Source organism: Aotus nancymaae, unplaced genomic scaffold (genome assembly GCF_030222135.1).
Source record: "Aotus nancymaae isolate 86718 unplaced genomic scaffold, 86718_ANA_hifiasm-v0.15.2.pri h1tg000049l, whole genome shotgun sequence".
NCBI lineage: Eukaryota > Metazoa > Chordata > Mammalia > Primates > Aotidae > Aotus > Aotus nancymaae.
Window position 1 is genome coordinate 7623130 of NW_026988463.1, and position 19934 is coordinate 7643063.

Below are 19934 nucleotides of genomic sequence, written 5' to 3' on the forward strand. Positions count from 1 at the left end.
GCCTGTTTTACAAGGCTTATGAACTAAGAATGGTTTTTAGATTTTCTAAAGGAATGTGAAAACCAAGCAACAAAAACAGCAGAGACCTAGATGGCCTGCAAAGCTTAACATTTCAACAGTCTGGCTCTTTACAGAAGGAGTGTGCTGATCTCCAATTTAAAGGGTTGATTTTAGTATTAAAAATGCAAAGTGGTAATCTCACTGCACCGCGTGTAACTGTATTTTAAGTTTAAAGTAAAAATTTATAATTATGGAAATCTTACGATGTGCATCCAACATCCTTCATTTCTAAATTTTATCAGTCATATTACCTACACATTTCATCTTATCATGCCATGTGCTCTTTATGAAAATATGTTAATGGCCCCATAATACTCTGGTGTTTCAATCTATCCCCTCATACTCAAGAACTTAGGTTCATAGCACTTTTTTCAAAAATATTAAACAAAATAAATGCTCTTTAATAGAGCAGTTTTAAAGAAAATAGCAAATTTTACTACCCCATTAAAAAGCAAAACAAAACCTAGTTTCTTACATTAAGAATCTTCACTTGTCAACGCTTGAGCAAGGGTATTCAGATTGTCAAGCTCGATTAGTATTTTGTAATGGTGACCAACTCTGAGACCGGTTGGGTAGCCAGAGGGGCTTTCGATTATTTCTATCTGTAGTCTGTGCATTGGTGTTGAATGTTGGTTTATCTGCACATCCCTAAGACACATTGCTGCAGTTTCCTTTCCCCTTTACGGCTTTTTGGTGTAGGCTGTTTGTGGTTTGCTGGCTCTTCTGCAACATTCACTTAGATTTTTCTCTTCCAGATTACATGTATATTCTAGTACAAAGCCATTCCCCGTTTCCTGCAACAGTTCAGCCAGCACATAAAGGGTCATTTTTGCATGAACGCCTGTGTACACACCCCCACACACACCAATTATACTCATCATCCAGGATTGTTCTCCCAACAGGTCCGATTTGCACAGGGCTCAGTCACCTATTTTGTCTTTACGCTCTGATAGGTGAAAATTTTTTCTCTAGGAATCCAACCATTGTCCTCAAAGTTGAGGCTACCATACTTCTCTGCAATTGTGTGGGTTGCTCTTATTTTTTAACTTGAAAATGCATGTGTTCCTTACTTCTGTTGAACAGCTGTGCTCCTGAAAAAGGTGCGTGTAAATGACACTTTTGTATGTCGAATCCTATGTGTCTACTGACTTCCAAGATAGCTCTGGAGTTTTGCTTTGTTGCACTCCTTTTCCTCCATAGATCTTTAAATGGCCTTAGATTTTATTTTTTAAGACTTAAATTGCACCTCTTCCTAGCCAAAGAGCTAATCATCTGTAAATAACACCCTTAAATGAACCTGCTGAATTAGTCTGTAATGAAAATAATTCCTACTGAAGTTACCTGCTTTTGAGGATGTATTTTTGTATAATGGTGAGGTTTTTTTCCCCATTAAGTGAATCATCCCAATTATGTGACCCAGGACACCTAAAAGTATTAAGAGAAGGATTTTTACTCATAACTTTGGGTCTATACAATCTAATTCCATAGACTCTTCCATCGGACCCCAAATGACTCCAGTTTTTCTCCCTCACCCCTGAACTTCATGTGGGTTTAAAACCCTAGTTCAAATTGTCACAGGTCATTATGCATCCTCTTACATGTCCCAATAAACTACTCTCATCCAGAGTATAAACTGGGCCTGCTTTCTATCCAACTTAAAAAAAGAAAGAACAAAACTCTGGAGAATTAGGCAAGATTACCTAGTATCAAATGCAAAAGACTGACCATTATTTTTCAATAGGCTTTCAATGGAAACAATTCAACCCCTTAACAGGAAGGTTTAGTGAAGCGGGAAGGGCTGTGTACTGTTCCTCCCCTTCTGAAGGCCAGTGTTCAGCCCCCTTCTCTTGTCCAGGGGAAAACTACTAGCTGTATTATTGCCAGCACTGTTTTGCATACAGTGAATGCTCAACATCGAAACTGGCACCAGGCAGACACAGGAAGGTAAAGAACATACCACATCCTTCCAAATTAAAACATGAATTCCATTTTCATTAGTTGAAGTATCAAGAGGTAAATCATTGGTTCGATGAATGAAAAGTTCACTTCTGATTCAGATTAGCAAAGCGAGCTATCACGGATCCTTATTTACATACGAAGTAGCTGTTTCCAGAAGCACATAAATGTTACTTTTGTTTTCTTCATGATTTTATGAATACATTTTTAATTACAATAGTAACAGGTGCTCATTGCAATCAGTGTGAAGTGTGCAAACACACACACACGCACTTGGAATAATGCAGGAATAATATCTTCACTTTATCCAGTCACACAAACCCTTAAAATGAAGTGTGTGGATGCCCAGTATCTTTCTACATTTTCTCCATGGTTATTCAGAAAAGGACATACACACATGCAATGTTTGGAGTGTGTTATTAGTTCGACTTTACACAGAGGAGAGCGTAGGTGTTAGTTACATGGACATTCCAGATATTAATCATATTTAGTTTCACATAATACATTGTGACCTTCCCCCTTTAAGCCTTTTAGATATTTTTATACTGTTTAATGGCATAAATGATCAACAGTCGATTCAACCATTCTCTAGCCACAGGCATTCAAAGCTACTTCTTTGAATAATCCCTCTATAAGGCTCTGGTAAACATCTTTGCCAATACCCTTGCCGACCACTACTTCCAGTTCTACACTCAGCATTCCCGAACATGGAAGTGTTGTTTCCTTCCCAGCATTCCTGCCAGCACTGACATGTTTTGCTGTATTTTTGCCAATTGCATAGTGAAAACTAACATCTCAATTTGTTCTAGTTTGTATCCTTCTCCTATTAGTGATCATCATCTGTAACATTTTGCATTTAGACTATACTTTTGAATCCCCAGTACACGTCTTCCATTTGAGTTTTTTCTCAATTCACATGTGAGTGATACTTGTTCATTAGGAGGATAACCTATGAATAGCTTAGAAGTTGCAAATCTATTTCCTATTTTGATGATGGATGTTGCTCACATTCCACTATACATTTTTAATTACATAGGCAAATGTGTCTGTCTTTTCTAATTATTTTTAGGCATCATTCTGGATTACAAAATGCCTGTCAAGATCAAGTTTTGTTTTGCACTGTATTAGTAAGATTGGGCTGCCATAACAAAACAGCATAGACTGGGAGGCTTAAGCAACAGACATTCATCTTCTTACGGTTCTGGGGCTGGAAGTCCTAGATCAGGGTGCCAACAAGATTGGGTTCTGGTGAAGGCTTTCTTCTTGACTTACAGATGGCCACCTTCTCCCATGTTTTCACAAGACAGAGAGCGGGGAGGGAGAAAGAGAGAGAGGGGAAAAGCCCTCTCTGCTGTCTCTTCCTATAAAGGCACTCATCTTATGAAGGCCCCACCCTCAGGACCACATCTAAACCTAATTACCTCTCAAAAGGCCTCGTCTCCAAATACTGTCACATTGGGGGTTACAGCTTCCACATATGAATTTGGGTGGAGGAGACATAATTCAGTCCATAGCAAGCCCCTTGATACAGGGACATCAGTTTTATTTGTCAAGGGCTAAGAAAAGCATTTTCCAGGATAAGGTTCTTTATGGTTTCATATGCTTATCAATGCCATCGGGTGTATTTCCACAGTTCCATGAAAGTCAGAGTTGAATGTCAGATCCACATCAGGACAAAACCTCAAGTTAACATAAGATGCATGATCATTTCCCCTGAAGTTTTCACCCTGATAGCCCTCCCTCCTCAAAAGAAAAAACAGGTATCACAGGCAAATGCTTGGGAACCTGAATGTTATCAAATGCAAAATCATTTCCTCATTTATTCACATCTGTGAAACTCAAGGGCAAGCGGTAGGGGCATAGTTTTAATTGATATATTGATTACAGATTTTATGGAAGTAGTTGTGTGGAATTCATAAAACAATGATTTAAGTGGCAGAAACATACATAAATCAGGCCTGCACTATTTTACTTTTAGGTAATTGATAGAACTTCCATGGGTTTCTGCAATTAAAGTAAGGACCTAAATTAATTTATGGCTTCCTCTTCTGCAGAATACAGAAAATGTCAGTAGGCTGGACTCTAATAGAAAATACACATATGGTCATTGTGTTACTGACACATTGAAGAGTTGTGTCTTCTTTCTCCCTCACTTGCCAGTAACACAGCCTCTAGCTTTCCTATTTTTTTCCTAATATTTTATGGAGGGAGTGCTTAAAAATAACTAGCTCTGGGATGAAGGTAAGCAAGTGAGGGTGCTCACTTCAGACAAAGCTTAAAGGGGTGCCCAAACTCCTCAAATAGCATTTTAATGACATATTTTTAAAAATCTAAAGTAATGGAAAAACATCCATGATGAACAGAGTATCAAGACAGAATAGGTTTTATTAATTTTTCCTTTTGGAGCCTTAAGATCCAATCTGGCTTCGTCCAGTACTATTTAAATTTTGATAGTCTGCTAATCAAGGATTTAAAAAATAACTTGGGTTTTAAAAGATTGCATTAAAACATCATTTATCTTCATTACGGAGTTTTTTGGTGTTTCCTCCCTTCCACTCTTGACTTAGGTTCTGCAGCGCATAACTGTTATTACCCTAGTTCCAGCCCCAAAATTATGATATCCATAAACATAAATAATGGTTATTAGGCATCACTATATGTTAGGCATTCTGCTAAGCCCTTCTTATGAACTTCATCCTCAGAAGAAAGCATAGAACAGGTATGATTACTTACGCCCTCTTTTCTCAGGAGGTAATTTAGGCTTGGGGGCATTAAAGAAGCTTGACCAAGATCACCCACTAGATCAGCTTTGAACCAAGTGTGTTCCTCTTCACTACTCTCTAAACCTTCCCCCAGAGGTGGGAAACAGCATGGCCTCCAAGAATTGGCTGAGCAGGCAATGGTCCTGTGGAACCTCTCAACACATGTCCAGTATCTCTATTTGGGCCAAGGTTGTGCTGTCTCGTCCACATCCCATGATGTCTGGAAAGGCAGTTTTTCCCTCTTTGATATCTCTGGCCAGGCTTTAGCAAGTTTTGTCTTTTTTTTTTTTTTTTTTTTTTTTTGAGACAGTCATGCTCGGTTTCCCAGGCTGGAGTACAGTGGTGCAATCTCAGCTCACTGCAACTTCTGCCTTCCAGGTTCAAGTGATTCTCCTGCCTCAGCCTCCTGAGCAGCTGTGGCTACAGGCACGTGCCACCATGCCCAGTTCGATTTTCAGTAGAGACGCAGTTTCACCATGTTAGCCAGGATGGTCTTAATCTCCTGACCTCCTGATCCACCCACCTTGGCCTCCCAAAGTGCTGGGATTACAGGCATGAGCTACCTGCCCGACCCTCTTTGTCCTTTTTAACCAATTTCAAGAAAAAATTAAAAGCACTAGTTTAACCTCCCATCCCAGTTGTTTAGAAGGGAAAGTTCTGCAAAGAGACATCCACATTTCAGGCAGCTGCTATGTCGTTGCTTTGGTTATTAATCTCAATGCAGAACGGTGGCTTTCATCTTTTTCAGATGGGTGTCTTCCTTCTGCAAAAGGCCGCCAATTGCAGAAACTACCATCCCGTGGTGTGCCCCCAAACATCTTATTTGTCTTGATATTTCTTTCACAGAAATACATATGACAGATAAGCAGTCACTAGAGGATGCGTTTGCTTTGTGTCAGACAGATATTAAAACAATAAACTATGTTGCCCTGGGATTCTGGTGCATGCACAGCCAGAGAACAAGACCGAGATGAGATGTTTCGGAAAGGCAGTGAGGCAATTGTTCTGGGGGAATTCCCTGGAAACCCCAAGTCCTGTGATAGCATTGACAGAAACTGTTTTTTAATGCTCACATTCTCTTAAGAGGATCAACTGGCTGGTGCACCTCCTGCATTTAACTCCTTGACAATACTCGCCCTCATCTAGCCTCATCAGATGCAAGAGAAATCCTTCAATAGTTTCAGAGCCTTATTTTGAGAGTTTATTTTTTTAAGCACTTATCTGCACTTTATCTGCTTCCCCAAACTAATGTGGATTTTGATTTTTTTTTTTTTTTAAATCCATTTTACATTCAGTGCTCTGAGCAGGTAAGTTGCAGGGGCCAATGACAAGATCTTGCTTGATTCTTGAAATGGGAAGGAGAGTGTGATGCAATGGAGCAGGTGCACGTTCCTAAGGGCCCAGCGTTGTAAATTGAGCCAAGTCCTCGCTGGGTTTACAGAGCTGGGAATGATCAGCTTAGGAAGGGAGAGACTGAATTCAAGGGCGCTCATGTCACTCAAGAGTTGGAGCAATCATACTCTCATCGAATACCAGGCTTCTTGGACAGAAATGTGTCCAATCACAGAGGTGGCTACTTCTTCCCTTATTTCTCTTCCAAAATAAATCTCCTACTCAGTGCAAAGATCATGAGGAGAAGCTCAGGTTGCCTCTCATTAAAGAGAAAACAGAGCCTGGTGTAGTTCATATAAACCCAGTAATAAAAACATGTGCTTTACTAAGAATGTCAAAAACACCATTTTCTTATATCTTGCTTGGGTATGAAAGAACTGTCATGCCCAAAGCTATGTATTCCTCCTAGAGAACTTGGGAGCATTGTTAAGAAAATGCAGTTTCAGGACCAAACACCACACCATGTATTTTAGATCTGTCTTCTTGAGTTTTGTTTGCCTGCACGTAGGCTCTTGATGCCTAATTGCTTTTCATGTGAAAGAAAACAGCAAAGGCCTAACAGTCTATGGGTATCTATCGCCTTACCCTTCATTTGTCACAGCAATCTCAAACATTTCCAAAAGATTGTTTTTCTTTTTTCTGGCAAATCCTAATTCCCACTAGTGGTTTTACAGAATTTTTCTTGAGCTACAACGTGATTTAGTGAAAAGAGCTGGATTCAGTAAGGTCTGGGAGTAAACTCTCATGGTAAGACTAGTGCCAGGACCTTGGCCAAATCTCCTTGACATGTTAATAGCCATGACTACCTACGTACCCATGACCAGTAAACGAGATTGCTATGCAGAGTCTTCTAGGCTGCTTGAGGCATTACGGCTTCTCAAACGGCTGCACTTTCCTTTTCTGTCTTAGAAGCCATCTTCTCCAGCATTTTTTAAAAGTCCAACAAACCAGATGTGGTGGTGCTCTTTTATATTCCTAGCTACTGGAGAGGCTGTGGTGGGAGGATCACCTGAGCCCAGGAATTTGACATTGCAGTGAGCTGTGACCATTCCACTGCACTCTAGGCTGGGCAACAGAGTGAGACCCTGTCTCAAAATAAATAAATTTCACCAAAGAAGCTGGTTTGAATGATTTACATTAGTCTAGTGACTGGACTGGTGGACCATTCCTGAATGGGACTCCCTCAGTCTGTGCTATATGGGTGTTTTGGAGGCTCTGGCTCAGGTATCAGGCAGATGATCCCTAGGCTCAGAGAGCACCTGTCCTCCAGGTTGGCTTTAGCATTGATCAAAGGATCAGGACTCTAGGTCTGAAAGCTGATGCTCAAAAGTAGATGACCTCAGCATCCACAGACAGACCCGCTATCCCCACAGCGATGGCTAGGAGTGAAATGAATAATGCATGTGCATCGTGTACCCATCCTGTGAGCCACCATCAGCCCCCACTGAGGGCTTCATGTTCGGGAGCTGCGTCAGCCCAAGAGAACCATGGGAAATCCAGCCCAGCATATAGAAGCTAATTTATCTCACTTGCCCTGTTCCTACCTGGAGAGACAATTCACCGAGCTTGCTGTTTCAGCCAGCTGTTAGACAGAACATGAATGATTTAATAGTTGAACCTAGAGTATGTATATGCACTGGATAAAGTAATTATATAAATTATTTGGTTTTTTTTTCCATGGCTTCCTGGGAAAGAAGAACATTGTTATCAGTCCAGGTTTTGTTAAACGAATAGATTATGACGAATTGCCTCATCCAAATTAAAATATATCTCAGCTCTTCAGGGCTTTGTCTTCTCCTTCAAAGGACAGAAAGCACCTTTGCAAATACGGTTCATGGTTCTGCCAAGTTAAACACTGCAAGATCGAGACTCATTCTCGTTTTGCCGAATGAAATGTTACAAAAATCCTGCCCAGGGTGGGGGGAGCTTGTCAATATCTGTGAGGAGACCGATCACAAATACCTCTTCTGCCCAGTAAAAGCATATCGCTACGCATTTAGCAGCCACGATTCGCCACTTGTCTGTTAGATTAATCCAACCACGTATAATCTATGAGAAAAGATACAACAGCTAACTTTGGGAGGTAAGCAAGAACAGCATGGTAGTTAGTTCAAACCAAGTCTACTGCCTTTGCTCAGAGACACAAAGACCTTAAATGATTAAAGAATATTCATGTGCGTGAATGGTGCTGTGGCTTTTGCTATTGCTCTGTTAATTTGTTAAGTTAGGGAAACTTTCTCCTTTGGGAACCCCAGACTCCTTGCTCAGAGTAAATCCTGGTGAGCTCATTGCATGTAATTTAGTTTTTTCCTAGATGACTAATTTCTTTTATTTCCACAAAAAGGAGACTTATTTCAAACCCAAGTTGTGAGGTGTTATTTGATAACATATTAACAAGGCAATTATACAGAAAAATGTGCAACAGCCCAAAATGTTATGAAAGTTTCTTATGCAAATCTTCCAAGGCTTTGAAATAAGTTTCTCATTCCAGTCTTCCAAATTAAAAATTTCTCGTTGAATTTAGTCGTAAGGAGCTCATTATTTTGGCAGTAATCAGGTTTGTGTGCAACTGAGGCCTTTACTCACCGTACTATTGCAACCCTGCTCACTATCTCTACAGAATCTGTCTTCCCAACATTTTTGGGTTGAATATCTCCCCCCTAACACACACACACACACACACACACACACACACACACACACATCTAGATGTGGAGGTAAACCCTAGTGGCAAAGGAGAACAGCTTGCCTTTGAACTCCTATCAGGAACATAAATCAGTGGTGATCCCTGTGGCCAGCATCCAACTAGCAGAAAAGGAACAGTGTGTTTCCAGGTGTCCTGAAATCTCAGAACATACATATATAACAGAAGATTTGGATCTACTGCTAATGAGAAAGAGAGAAAAAAAAAAAACAAGAAAAAAAATAATATGTAACAGAGAAGAAATGGCAGGCACACACACACACCTCCAATGTCTCCTCTATCCCCTAACAAGAAGCAGATTGAGATCTCTGGGAGACTGTCAACAGATTCCCCTGCAAAGTAACCCAGTCCATGATGAATTGGGGCTGGCTCTGTCTCAGATTTGGCGTGGATGTAGGGAGACGATGTAGCAGCTTGCACAGGCACTAGGAGGGAATCCAAACTGAGAGGCTCTAAGAAGCAGAGAGAGAGTAGAAGTAGAAAGCTTTTCCCCAAGCCTGACCGGGGTTGCCTTTGTGTTGCATGATGGGTAAGATCATAGGCTCTGGTGTCAGGCTGCCTTGGTTCAAATCCCTGGGTGAGTATCCGAGCTGCTGCTCTATACCTCCATCTCCACCCCAGCAAAGTGAAGATAGCAACAGTCATGGTTCACACGGTTTTGTGAGATGTTAGTGGGTTAATCTCTGGGTCTGGCAGTTAGCAAGTGCTAGTAAATCCTAGCTGTTATCATGCAATTGAATTTCCTTTACCTGATAATGGAGTCTCAAGGTTTGAATTTTGCCACCTGCAATCACATCGTTCCTTGAATTACTCCAGTTATCACTGCCTGGGTTTTTAGACAAGTGAGGTCCAGAATCCCTTACCACTAACTCCATCACCAACCCATAGTTTCTCTGGGAATATGCATCCTTCTCAGGCAGCATCTTAGCCACTCTCACAACGCATTTGAGGATTGCCACCCATTGTCTTTCATAACTGAAGGACTGTGCCATTCTGAGTTCATTATACACTGTAGTCAATACACCTATCAATGATATCACCTTGTGCTCGGTTCTCTTCTAGTGCTGGAGACACAGTAGGGACCAACATAGAGTCCTCAGGACCTCTGTACTGAGATACATGTAAGGAAGTTGAAATCAAGTCAAGTGATAAGAAGCTGAGGAGAAGGAAAAAAAATCAACAGCAGGGTAATATGATGGTAACTGATAACCGTCATGGAGGTTAGGAGTCGTGAGATTACATGGAGAGGTAAAGCCTTTGGAGGAAGTGATGTTGAGATTTGAGATCTGAGTTTGGGAGTCACATTCGTGGTTAGCAACTGGACAAAGGAGAGAGAATCTGCAAAAGTGACTGAAATACAGCCAAGCGAGGCTGGAGGAAAAGGAGACATTTTAGCCTCTTACAGTCTTATTCCCCAAGTCTAGCTGAAGTCGAGATTTAGATCAATAAATTTGGCTTGGACAATCAGGCCAGTATATTGTCACCATCTTTCCCCTCCCCCTTAAAAATGCGCATTTCTCTCCAAGTTCACATTCTTGCCAATGCCTTCGACATATCCCAGTCAGACCTATAACAGCCTAGAAACTTCTGGCTAATTTGGATTTGACTAAAACTTTTGTACCATGACGTTATGTAAAGAGATTCAATTATGGTACGCAGTGTTTTGTGAGTAACTACCGCCCATAAAAAGTTAATTAATCAGGGCTGTGTCAATTTCCTCGTGCCATGTCAATTTGCTGCAAGGTAATTAATCACTAATCACCCACCAAGCAGCAGGCCGAGGGACAATCCACGAGTCATTTATTGTCTTTCCCCAAATAAATGGCACGCGCAGCCAGGAAGAAACACATCTTGCCTTTCATAATATTTTTATCGACACTTTTGCATGTTGTAATAGACTGCAGCAACAAGCAGCTGCAGTTCAATGGAATATGAATATTAAAGAAACAAATGAGCGGAGATTTATAGGACATTGCGTTTCTGTAATGTCAGTGTTGAGATTAAACCAAGCAAATGAACAGTGAAAAATTACTCTTCCATGTGGAGAATGGTGATTAGACTTGTACATTAATTAGAAATTTTTGTTTTCCTATTCAATGCATTTCAAATGAGGATGTCCTATAAGAAACTGTTTGTCCAAAATGTAGATTTATTCACTTCTAAACAGCAGTATTTAATAGCAACATGCATTTCATACTGAAACAAGGGTCAATCCCAAATGTGTGTTTCAGGGATAAATCTATGTGGATATGAGAACTGGAGATTCCACAAATTAAGTGGCCATTTTGTCTTTTTATTAGTGACTGAAAGAATGGAACCTTTCTCCTCCACCCCTGCTTTTTTTTTTTTTTTTTTTTTTTTTTTTGCGGCCAAACTCTGAAATTACTGGATTTTTAAAAATGAAAAGCCTTTCCATTTTTGTTTGGAGGTAGCATTTAATAGGCTTCATCATGTTAAAATGTTCATTCCAGGCCATTTAAAGAGAGTGACCTAGTTGCGTGTAAATTCTGTGTCATAAACCAATTTGATGTACTTTTGAGATTCGTTCTGAAAAAGGAGAAAACATATTTTGCCATTTGGAAAAATCAGATTTTTCGACTCTTCATTGTGATGTTCCTTGCACGATGCCCTGCCTCTGAAATTGCTGCTCTATGAGCTATGGCTGGCGGTTCATCTCGCCTCAGTATGTTACCTATTACACCACTTCTTAATTTATGGTCCAGCACACGGAATGGGAGTTCCCCCAAGGGGAATCCTGCAAAACCATCAACCTGCTGTTGAAAGCGCATCTGCACCCCCAGAATTGTGTAAGTGAATATTTCCTACCATAAATTACCCACAGAACAATTTCTCCCCAAATTTGCATGAGTATTTCTCAGTCTTAAAACCTTCCAAGGGTGGGTAAATGTGTCATTATGGAGCAAAGGGAGAGGAGGAGTGGGACAAAGAGAGCCCCCCCTCATCCATCCGGATGCACACCTTTTCCCGGGCATCTGGCAATCTCATGCAAATTCAAACCAGTGCACAAATGCAAAGAATAATTGCCCATTAAAGCGGTTGTATATTTTTATGGCTTTGATGCAGAATCCGCCCCCCTGTCGGGTTTTGCATCTGCTACTCTTCCATCTCTCCCAGAGCTCTAAAACTTTAATATGCAGTTTATAACCCTCAAGTATTTTCCACTGGTTTTGTGTTTCTTCTCTTGGGATTTCCTGGCTGGTGAGATGATCTCATTTGTGTTTATGTTCGAAGGTAAGCACCATGTTCGTAAAAGAGAGGGAGAGAAGACACACTCATCACTGTAAATACATTGAGTGCAGGGCTCATTTGAGGTGGGAGGTGGGGGCTTTGTTTCTGAGGGGGAGGCAGGCAGTTAGCAGTTGACACTTTAGTAAATGGCCCATTTGGCTGGTTGATACACCCACACATCTTCCGTTTTAAAATGTTGATTTGCCGTGATACTTCAGCACCACCACAGCATGCCTCACGTTACATCCCTACAGCTTCCATTTCATCGAGTTCCATGGGAGAGAATGCCTTATTCCCAGGAACTGAGATGGTTACTCCACTAACCTCCCCCAAAATATGCTCCGTATATAAATCTAGCTGAAGGGTGAGAGTGGGTGGGTTGGAAATGCTGATCTGTCAACAAGATGCTCAACTGGTATTTTCTCCAAAAGCTCTTGCCCTGTTTTGCGAGAAATTCATTTTTAGCTTATGAGCTAAATTCAATTTGTGTTGCAGTGATACCAGATTTTTCTCTTTGATTCATGTTGGATAAGGTTTCAGAAGGCATCTCTTCAGTATAATGAACCCACAGGTTTTCTTGTCTCCCTCATGCCAAAAACTGAGGATTTATACTGTATCCACAAATCAACCTGCATCCTTTCCCCATTGTTCCTTAATGGTGGTCTGCTTACATGTGAGTTAACTTCAAGTTGAACTAGGAAAAAAAAAACAAAAAACTGCCAGCGTCGGGGTTATAAATGACCATAGTTGTCTTTTTCCTTTTTTTAACACAGAGGCATTTACAAATATTGGATAGGGCAATACATTTGACTGTTAACATTAATGTAAACTTTTTTTAATATTAATTCTAGAAATGGAGAGAATATTGTGAGTTTCCATTTGGCATTTTGCACTGGCTTTGTTAGTCATTCATTGCCCACTTACTGGATCCAGACTTCTAAACTAGTGTATTTGACCTATCTGGATCCAGACATCTAAACTAGGACAGTTGATGTAACTCTGTCAAAAGGTAAGTGTCATGCCTCACAGTAAACATGTAAGAGATTCTCTCTACGTGATTCAAAGACAAGACAGTTTACTCTTGTTTAATTTGTATCTGAATCATCTGTCCAGGTAATTATCCCAAATATACATTTCACCATGTTCCAGAATTCTGTAGATCACCACACCACACCTACAGCAAGTAAGAAAAACATCCATTCTTCCATGCTGTGCTGAGTTTAAAGGAAGTGTGACAGACACTTGTACTTATGCACGTATTTTGCCCTTGAAATGAATTTTTCTTAGTGGCATTGGAAAAAAGCCATGCTGTCCCTAAACCAACCATTGAGAGAGAAATCTTCTAATGAAGATTGGAAGAAACACAGAAGGCACAGCTACAAGTTTGACAAGTTAGGAATTATCAAAATTGTTATTTTCTGTCATTCCTGGTTGCACACATTTATTTTATTCAGGGACTATTGTTGCTGGGCTGTCAGAGAGCATTGTCTGAGGTTATATGGAAAGAGAGATGTGTTGAATATCTTTTAATAGGTGTTATCTGTCTGGGGCCAAAATTTGAATCCTGCTTTTCCATAAACAAGAAGCAATTTTAAATTTTGATAGCATGCTGCTATCAAGGAGAATTTTAACGAATTGAGGGCTCTGATCATTTCAAGTGCAACAAACTTGTCCAAGCAGCTTCCCCTTGCATTGAAATCATACTCATTCTAAATCTGGTTACTTTTTCTGAGTCAATGAAACACCTCCAAGGATGGAAGTAGAAATTATCTTTCTAGGGATTGCGACTAAGTTTCAGTTGCATTACAGGAAAGGGGTCCCAATGCGGACCCCAAAAGAGAATTCTTGGATCTTGTGCAAGCAGGAATTCAGGGCAAGTCCGCAGTGCAAAGCAAAAGCCAGTTTACTAAGAAAGTGGAGAAAGTACACCTACTCCCATAGACAGTAGGGTGCCCCCCCTCAGTAAATGGAGGAACACGTCCACCCCTAGGTATAATACTTGTTTATATAGGATTAAAAATATCATGTGGAAATGTGCTCTGCTACAAAGGTTTGTGATAAAGGATTAATTTTCTTCATCACTACATTTTGCAAAAATCGATATTATCTTTAAAGCAAAATTAGGAGTGCTTCTGTTCAATATATCGGGATATCAGGACACTCCCAAGTCTGGGTCTGTTTAGTAAACATTATCAGTCTGTTCCATTAACCTTAAACATCTAGAGGCTAGGAATACCTAACTTTCTGGGAATGCAGTCCAGCAGGTCCCAGCCTTATTTTTCCTAGCCCTCACTCAAGATGGAGTTGCTCTGGTTCGAACGCCTATGACAGTTTTGCTGCTTGCATGCTGTTTATCTGCAAATTCTGGGCAGGTCATTTTGTACACAGGACAGTATTATGGAAGGTGCACAGTGAAGAGGAGGTGGCTTCACTCTCCCAGAAGGAAGGAGACAAACATTGGCTAGCCACCGGCAAGGTGTCTAGGCGCAGTATTAGGCACCTGCTACCTGCTTGGTGCCAGTTCCTCATCCTAATGGATGAGCAGAACAAATGGACATCACCAGCCTTATGGAGCTTGCATGCACACACCAGTGAGAGTCCTTCACTTCTGTGACCCAAGCTAATGATTTTTACATGAATCAGGGGAGGATCAGGGCAGCCCTCTTTAGAAGAAAATTCCAAAAAAAGATTGAAAGAAAGGATTGCAATGAAGGCAGGAATGAATAAAGAAATGAAGGGAGAAGAGAGGAAGAAAGAGGGAGGGGAGAAAGGAAAAGAAGGATGCAAGGACAGGAAGAAGGGAAGAAAAGAGGCAAGAAGGAAGGAAAAAATAAAGAAAGGAGCGAGTGTAGTAAAGGAACAGAGGAATTTTTCTAACTAGACATTTCACTAAAGGGCACCTTGGCCAGCCGTAGATTAACAAGAAAGACATAACTGAAAATACCTTCCACCCAGAACACTTGAATTCTCCAGCCCTTTCTCCATGAAGCCTCTGGTCCAAAGCATGACCTGTGGAACCCTTTTGTTTTGCCCAGGGTATTTGGCCTTCCAGGAAGGCTCTGTTTAAGCCAGGAATTGACTTATAGTCCTTCCCTGTGTTCCTTTCACAAAATAAGAAGTCCCCCAGTGTGCCCTGCTTGGGGGAGCCCGAAGACCCTCCTAGGAAGACTTGTAAATATCCTGCGTCAGGAAATCCATTTTCTCCCTGTAACAAAGAGGGCACAAAATGGAATCCTGGCTCCATGCTTTTAACAGCACGTGCTCCCCTCTCTATTGCCAAGTTTCTGTTTCATGTTATATCTCAACATCTAAATCCTCCAAGAATTATTGTAAAACCTGCTTGTGGCTGAGAGGGAGCTTGTCTGGCTCACTCGGCTCCATAGCCAGTGATAATGAATGGGTCAGCATAATTACCGTGTTTCCTCACACAGGCAGCCAGCTGCTCTGCCAGATTGTGAATTTTTCATTTTCTTTATTTCAAAATCCAGGGTGCTCCTCTGAAAACTTAATAGTTGAACTGTGGCAAGACAGATTTGGAGTCAAAGCAATTCCCACTCATTTTCTTCCCAGTCCTGAAGCAAGTGTCTCATCTCTCATTACTTCTGTGCTTTTATGATATTAGGATTTACTCGCGCTCCCCATTAAAACCCAACACCTCTCTGCAGTTCCAAGCATACGAGTTGCCATGTGATCCAGGAAACTCAGGTGCTAGGAGCTGGCAAAAAATTTAAATAAAACAGCATGATCTGTCTTTAGCAAGAATAAAAGAGTTAAAAATAACCTTTATGGTCTTCTCAGATACAAACAGAAAGATAGCATCATTCCCGGTTCTACAGTCCTCATATTTTACCCACATCATGGTAGAAAGTCACAGTAGAATCCAAAAAATAGGAAGGCTGTTGGATTTTTAAAAACATAAAGATTTCCAGATAATACCCAGCTGGTCTTCACTTAGGCGGGCTCAGGGGTTTTATTTGGGCCCTTACAATTGCATCAGTAATTCTGAGTGGCTTCTATAGAAAACCCCACCCATTCCCTTCACCCACCACGTACGTACAAACACACCATATCTATGCATGTAGGCGTAATTCTTTCAGGTCTAAGTGCACTCCGTGGCCACCCTGTCCAACCTCCTCATTAGCAGCCGGGGCTTCCGTTGAGGCTCCCCATGCACATTTTTTCCTTCCAACTCTTTCCTTTTACCTCCTTCTACAACACACACCTGGGTCCATGCATCAGTGCACGTGGAAGGGACTCTGAATGATAGGAAGACATGAGGGGGAACGTTTCTACTCCTGAAGCCCATGGTAGGAAAGGGACATCTCTTTTTGGCAGTTTGGATAGAGGGTGGAGACAACTTTAACAGTAAACAAACCACAACCCCTGCCTCATCAGAGGTTCGTTTTGCAGAAAGCCTGGTAAAGGAGTTTGGTGTGCTGGGTTAACTAAGAGCATTTCCTTCATGGTGGGCCTTCTGAGCCTTTACCGTGGCTCTTCTTGGGACAGGGACTTCCCAAAGGCATTTTTTCAGAAAAGCATCCTCTGTGTACACAGTTTGGGAAACACTGCCTATTGCTTAGTCAGATGGGACAAGCGTGGTCCCTATGGTGAGAGCACTGGGAGGGTCAGAGAAGTGAACTGAGCTTGAAGGCAAAAGTGATTTCCTGGCCCATGGGCCCTGAGGAGTTAGGATTTGCCTGAGATGGGAGGAAGGGCATCCCAGGTAGAGGAAACAGCATTAGTTATCAGGGGCTGGGGTAATCATCAGGCTTAATTCCCTTCCTAACTCCTCACCTCCTCATCCTGCTCAGACAATTCTCCCCAAAGGAAGAAATCCCTGCCCACTTTTTTTTTTTTTTTGAGATGGAATCTCGCTCTGTTTCCCAGGCTGGAGGGCAGTGGTGCCATCTCAGCTCACTGCAACCTGTGCCTCCCAGGTTCAAGCAATTCTCCTGCCTCAGCCTCCCCAGTAGCTGGGACTGTAGGCATGTACCACGACACCCAGCTAAATTTTGTATTTTTAGTAGAGATGGGGGTTTCACCATATTGGCCAGGCTGGTCTCAAACTCCTGGCCTTGTGATCCGCCCACTTCAGCTTCCTAAAGTGCTGGGATTGATCCACCGCGCCTGGCCACCACATTCTCTTTTTAAGAGTCAGGGTCCCAGACTTCTCCCATATTTGTAATTATGGTGGTTGCCTTTGCCTTTAAATGCTGCACAGGAGTTTAGCAGGCTTATGAGATATTGGTAATGAGCTATTTCTCAGGGCATGTGTGCTTCCTGCACTCATGACACACACATGCATCAATGGGAACACTTCAATTAGAAGTTTTACCAAGGGATATCTGTACATAAACTGAAAAATAAAAATAGGATGGGGGAAAGCTATGAATAAAAAACACTCATGCAGTTTGGCCCCAGAGATAACTACTAGCACGTGGAAAGGTGTGTATACGTGTATATAAATATGTTCATATCAGCATATGTACATATATGTTTAAATACATGCACACATTCATACACATGTACACATGCATATTCACGTAAGTATATTTCACACACAAATACATGTGTACATATGTACATAGGTATATGTAATGGTTGAGAAGACATCACACATCTTGCAATCTGCCCTTTTGAAAATATGTTGTCGGCTGGGCGTGGTGGTATCTGTAATCCCACCAATTTGGGAGGTGGACACGGGAGGATTGCTTGAACCGAGGATTTCATGACCAGCCTGGGCAACGTAAGGGAGATCCCATTGCTACAAAACATTAACGAATTAGCCAGGCATGGTGGCACCTGCCTATCTGTGGTCCCAGCTACTTGGGAGGCTGAGGGAGGAGGATCACTTGAGCCCTGGAGGTCAAGAGTGTGATGATACGTGATCGCACCACTGCACTCCAGCCTGGGCAACAGAGCCAGTCCCTGTCTCAAGTAAGTTAACTACTTGTGCAGTGAGCTTTTATCCTGTTATTTAGAATTCTTTGCAAATGTTTGTCACTCACTATATTCTCCTGGGCTAAGGGCCCACTGTATTAACCTCATCCTCTCTGGAGTCCATCCCTGGCCTCTGTGCTGCTTTTTGCTTTTTAACCTCCTGACTCCGGGAAGTGGGTGGGGTCCTGCTGGGTCCCTGCGCAAGGACAACGGTTTTGGAGGCTGTTTCCTCTACGGCAGGATGTGCATCTGACGACCTGTACTCACTCACTCACTCTCTCACTCTCTCTCTCTCTCTCTCTCTCTCTCTCTCTGTCTCCTCTCGCCCCACAGTGCCAGGCTTCCCGTATCCAGCTGCCACCGCCGCGGCAGCCTACCGAGGGGCGCACCTGCGTGGCCGTGGCCGCACCGTGTACAACACCTTCAGGGCCGCGGCGCCCCCGCCCCCGATCCCGGCTTACGGCGGGTAAGTGGGGCAGCCTCCAGGGCAGGCCTCCCTGCACCAGTCCTCCCTCCCCAGAGGCACGGAGCTGTTTGCCAGTGCATGATGGTCTTGACTCCCCCCACCCTCCACCTCCCACCCCCAGAACCGCCCCCAGCATGCAGCCCCGCACACACCTGCAGTGGAGCACCTTGCTAAGAGTATTGAAAAATGAGTGTAATTTGTCCTGTCATGGTTGGTGCCTTTAAGCATTCTACATGTCACATGTTGTTATGTAAATTCTCTTTGAAACTGAATGCTGGAGAACAGAGAAATGGTTACAGCCAAAGATGTATTTCTGATGATTGCAAACATCTGGTTATTAAGGAGGTTGGACCACATTTGCCCCTTGAATTCCTCCACAGAAAGATGTGAGGTTTTCATACATAAAAATCACTGGGGTGGTATTGTCTCCTCCCCAGAGATATCTTGAGCTTTAAGGTTCATGAACCTTTGCCTGCAAAGAGAAAATTAGGTGTGGAGTCACATGCGAAAAAGCAAGAGTTAATGAAATTGGAGTTAAGATGCACTGTAGTTCCATTTTCCAAAATGGCATTTGCCTTTCTTTCTCCTCCGTGGGGAAAATGCACATTGTTCTGTTTCCCATTGCCAGTTTGCACCTTCTGTGCATGGACTTTGATACTGCCAGGTGAATATCGAGGAATGGCATGAATGCTCAGTAAAAGAGATGAAAAATGGTACTGATGTGTTGGGTGCCAGTCTTGAAATGCTAGTCCCTATGTCCCTCTTTTAGGGATCCTGCTAGAATATTCCTGCACCTCTGCAGTCGGAGGAGGGATGCCTCCACAGCAGTGGTCCTAGACCAGAGGATATTTGCAAGGTCTAGAGACATTTTTGGTTGTTACAACAGGAATGGAGAGATGCTGTGTCCTCTACTGGGTCGAGTCTAGGGATGTTTCTCAATAGCCCCCAACAACAAAGACTTATCATATCAGGCTCAAAGTCAGTCATGGTGCAGCTGAGACACCCTGCTCTATGTTAAAGTCAGTGATCCCCAAAAGGGTCGGGCAGGAGGCTTTCCTGGCCAGCGACTGACATTCTGGTGTGTAGAAGAAAACAGGGCTGCATTTAAGACTGTGTGAAAAGGGTTAATGTCCTTTGTATAGCTGTTGCTTGTAAATCCTTCAGAAAATCTAAATTAGCCTAGATCATCTATTATATTCATGACAGAAGGAAACACTTTTTTTCAGTGCCTGTTCATTCTAAAACAGAGCATTTGAAATGTTTCAAAAATAAACACAGTAAAACAAAGTAAGAAAGAAATGAGCCTATGTAAAACTATCAGGAAGGGAAATTACGGAAAAGTAGTAAGACAATGTCCATCAAGTTTCCTGTGTCCTCATTAGAACTGGGTCAACTCTGAGCTTCT

General features: G+C 42.1%; 1 protein-coding gene across 1 annotated transcript in view; it reads left to right on the plus strand.

The window, feature by feature from the left end:
* The window catches only part of RBFOX1 (RNA binding fox-1 homolog 1), a 2526943-nt gene that overhangs the window by 2448968 nt on the left and 58041 nt on the right, over positions 1-19934 (plus strand). Inside the window, 1 exon segment of the mRNA XM_021673515.2 lies at positions 18397-18529. Within this exon segment, the coding sequence (XP_021529190.1) occupies positions 18397-18529 (133 nt within the window).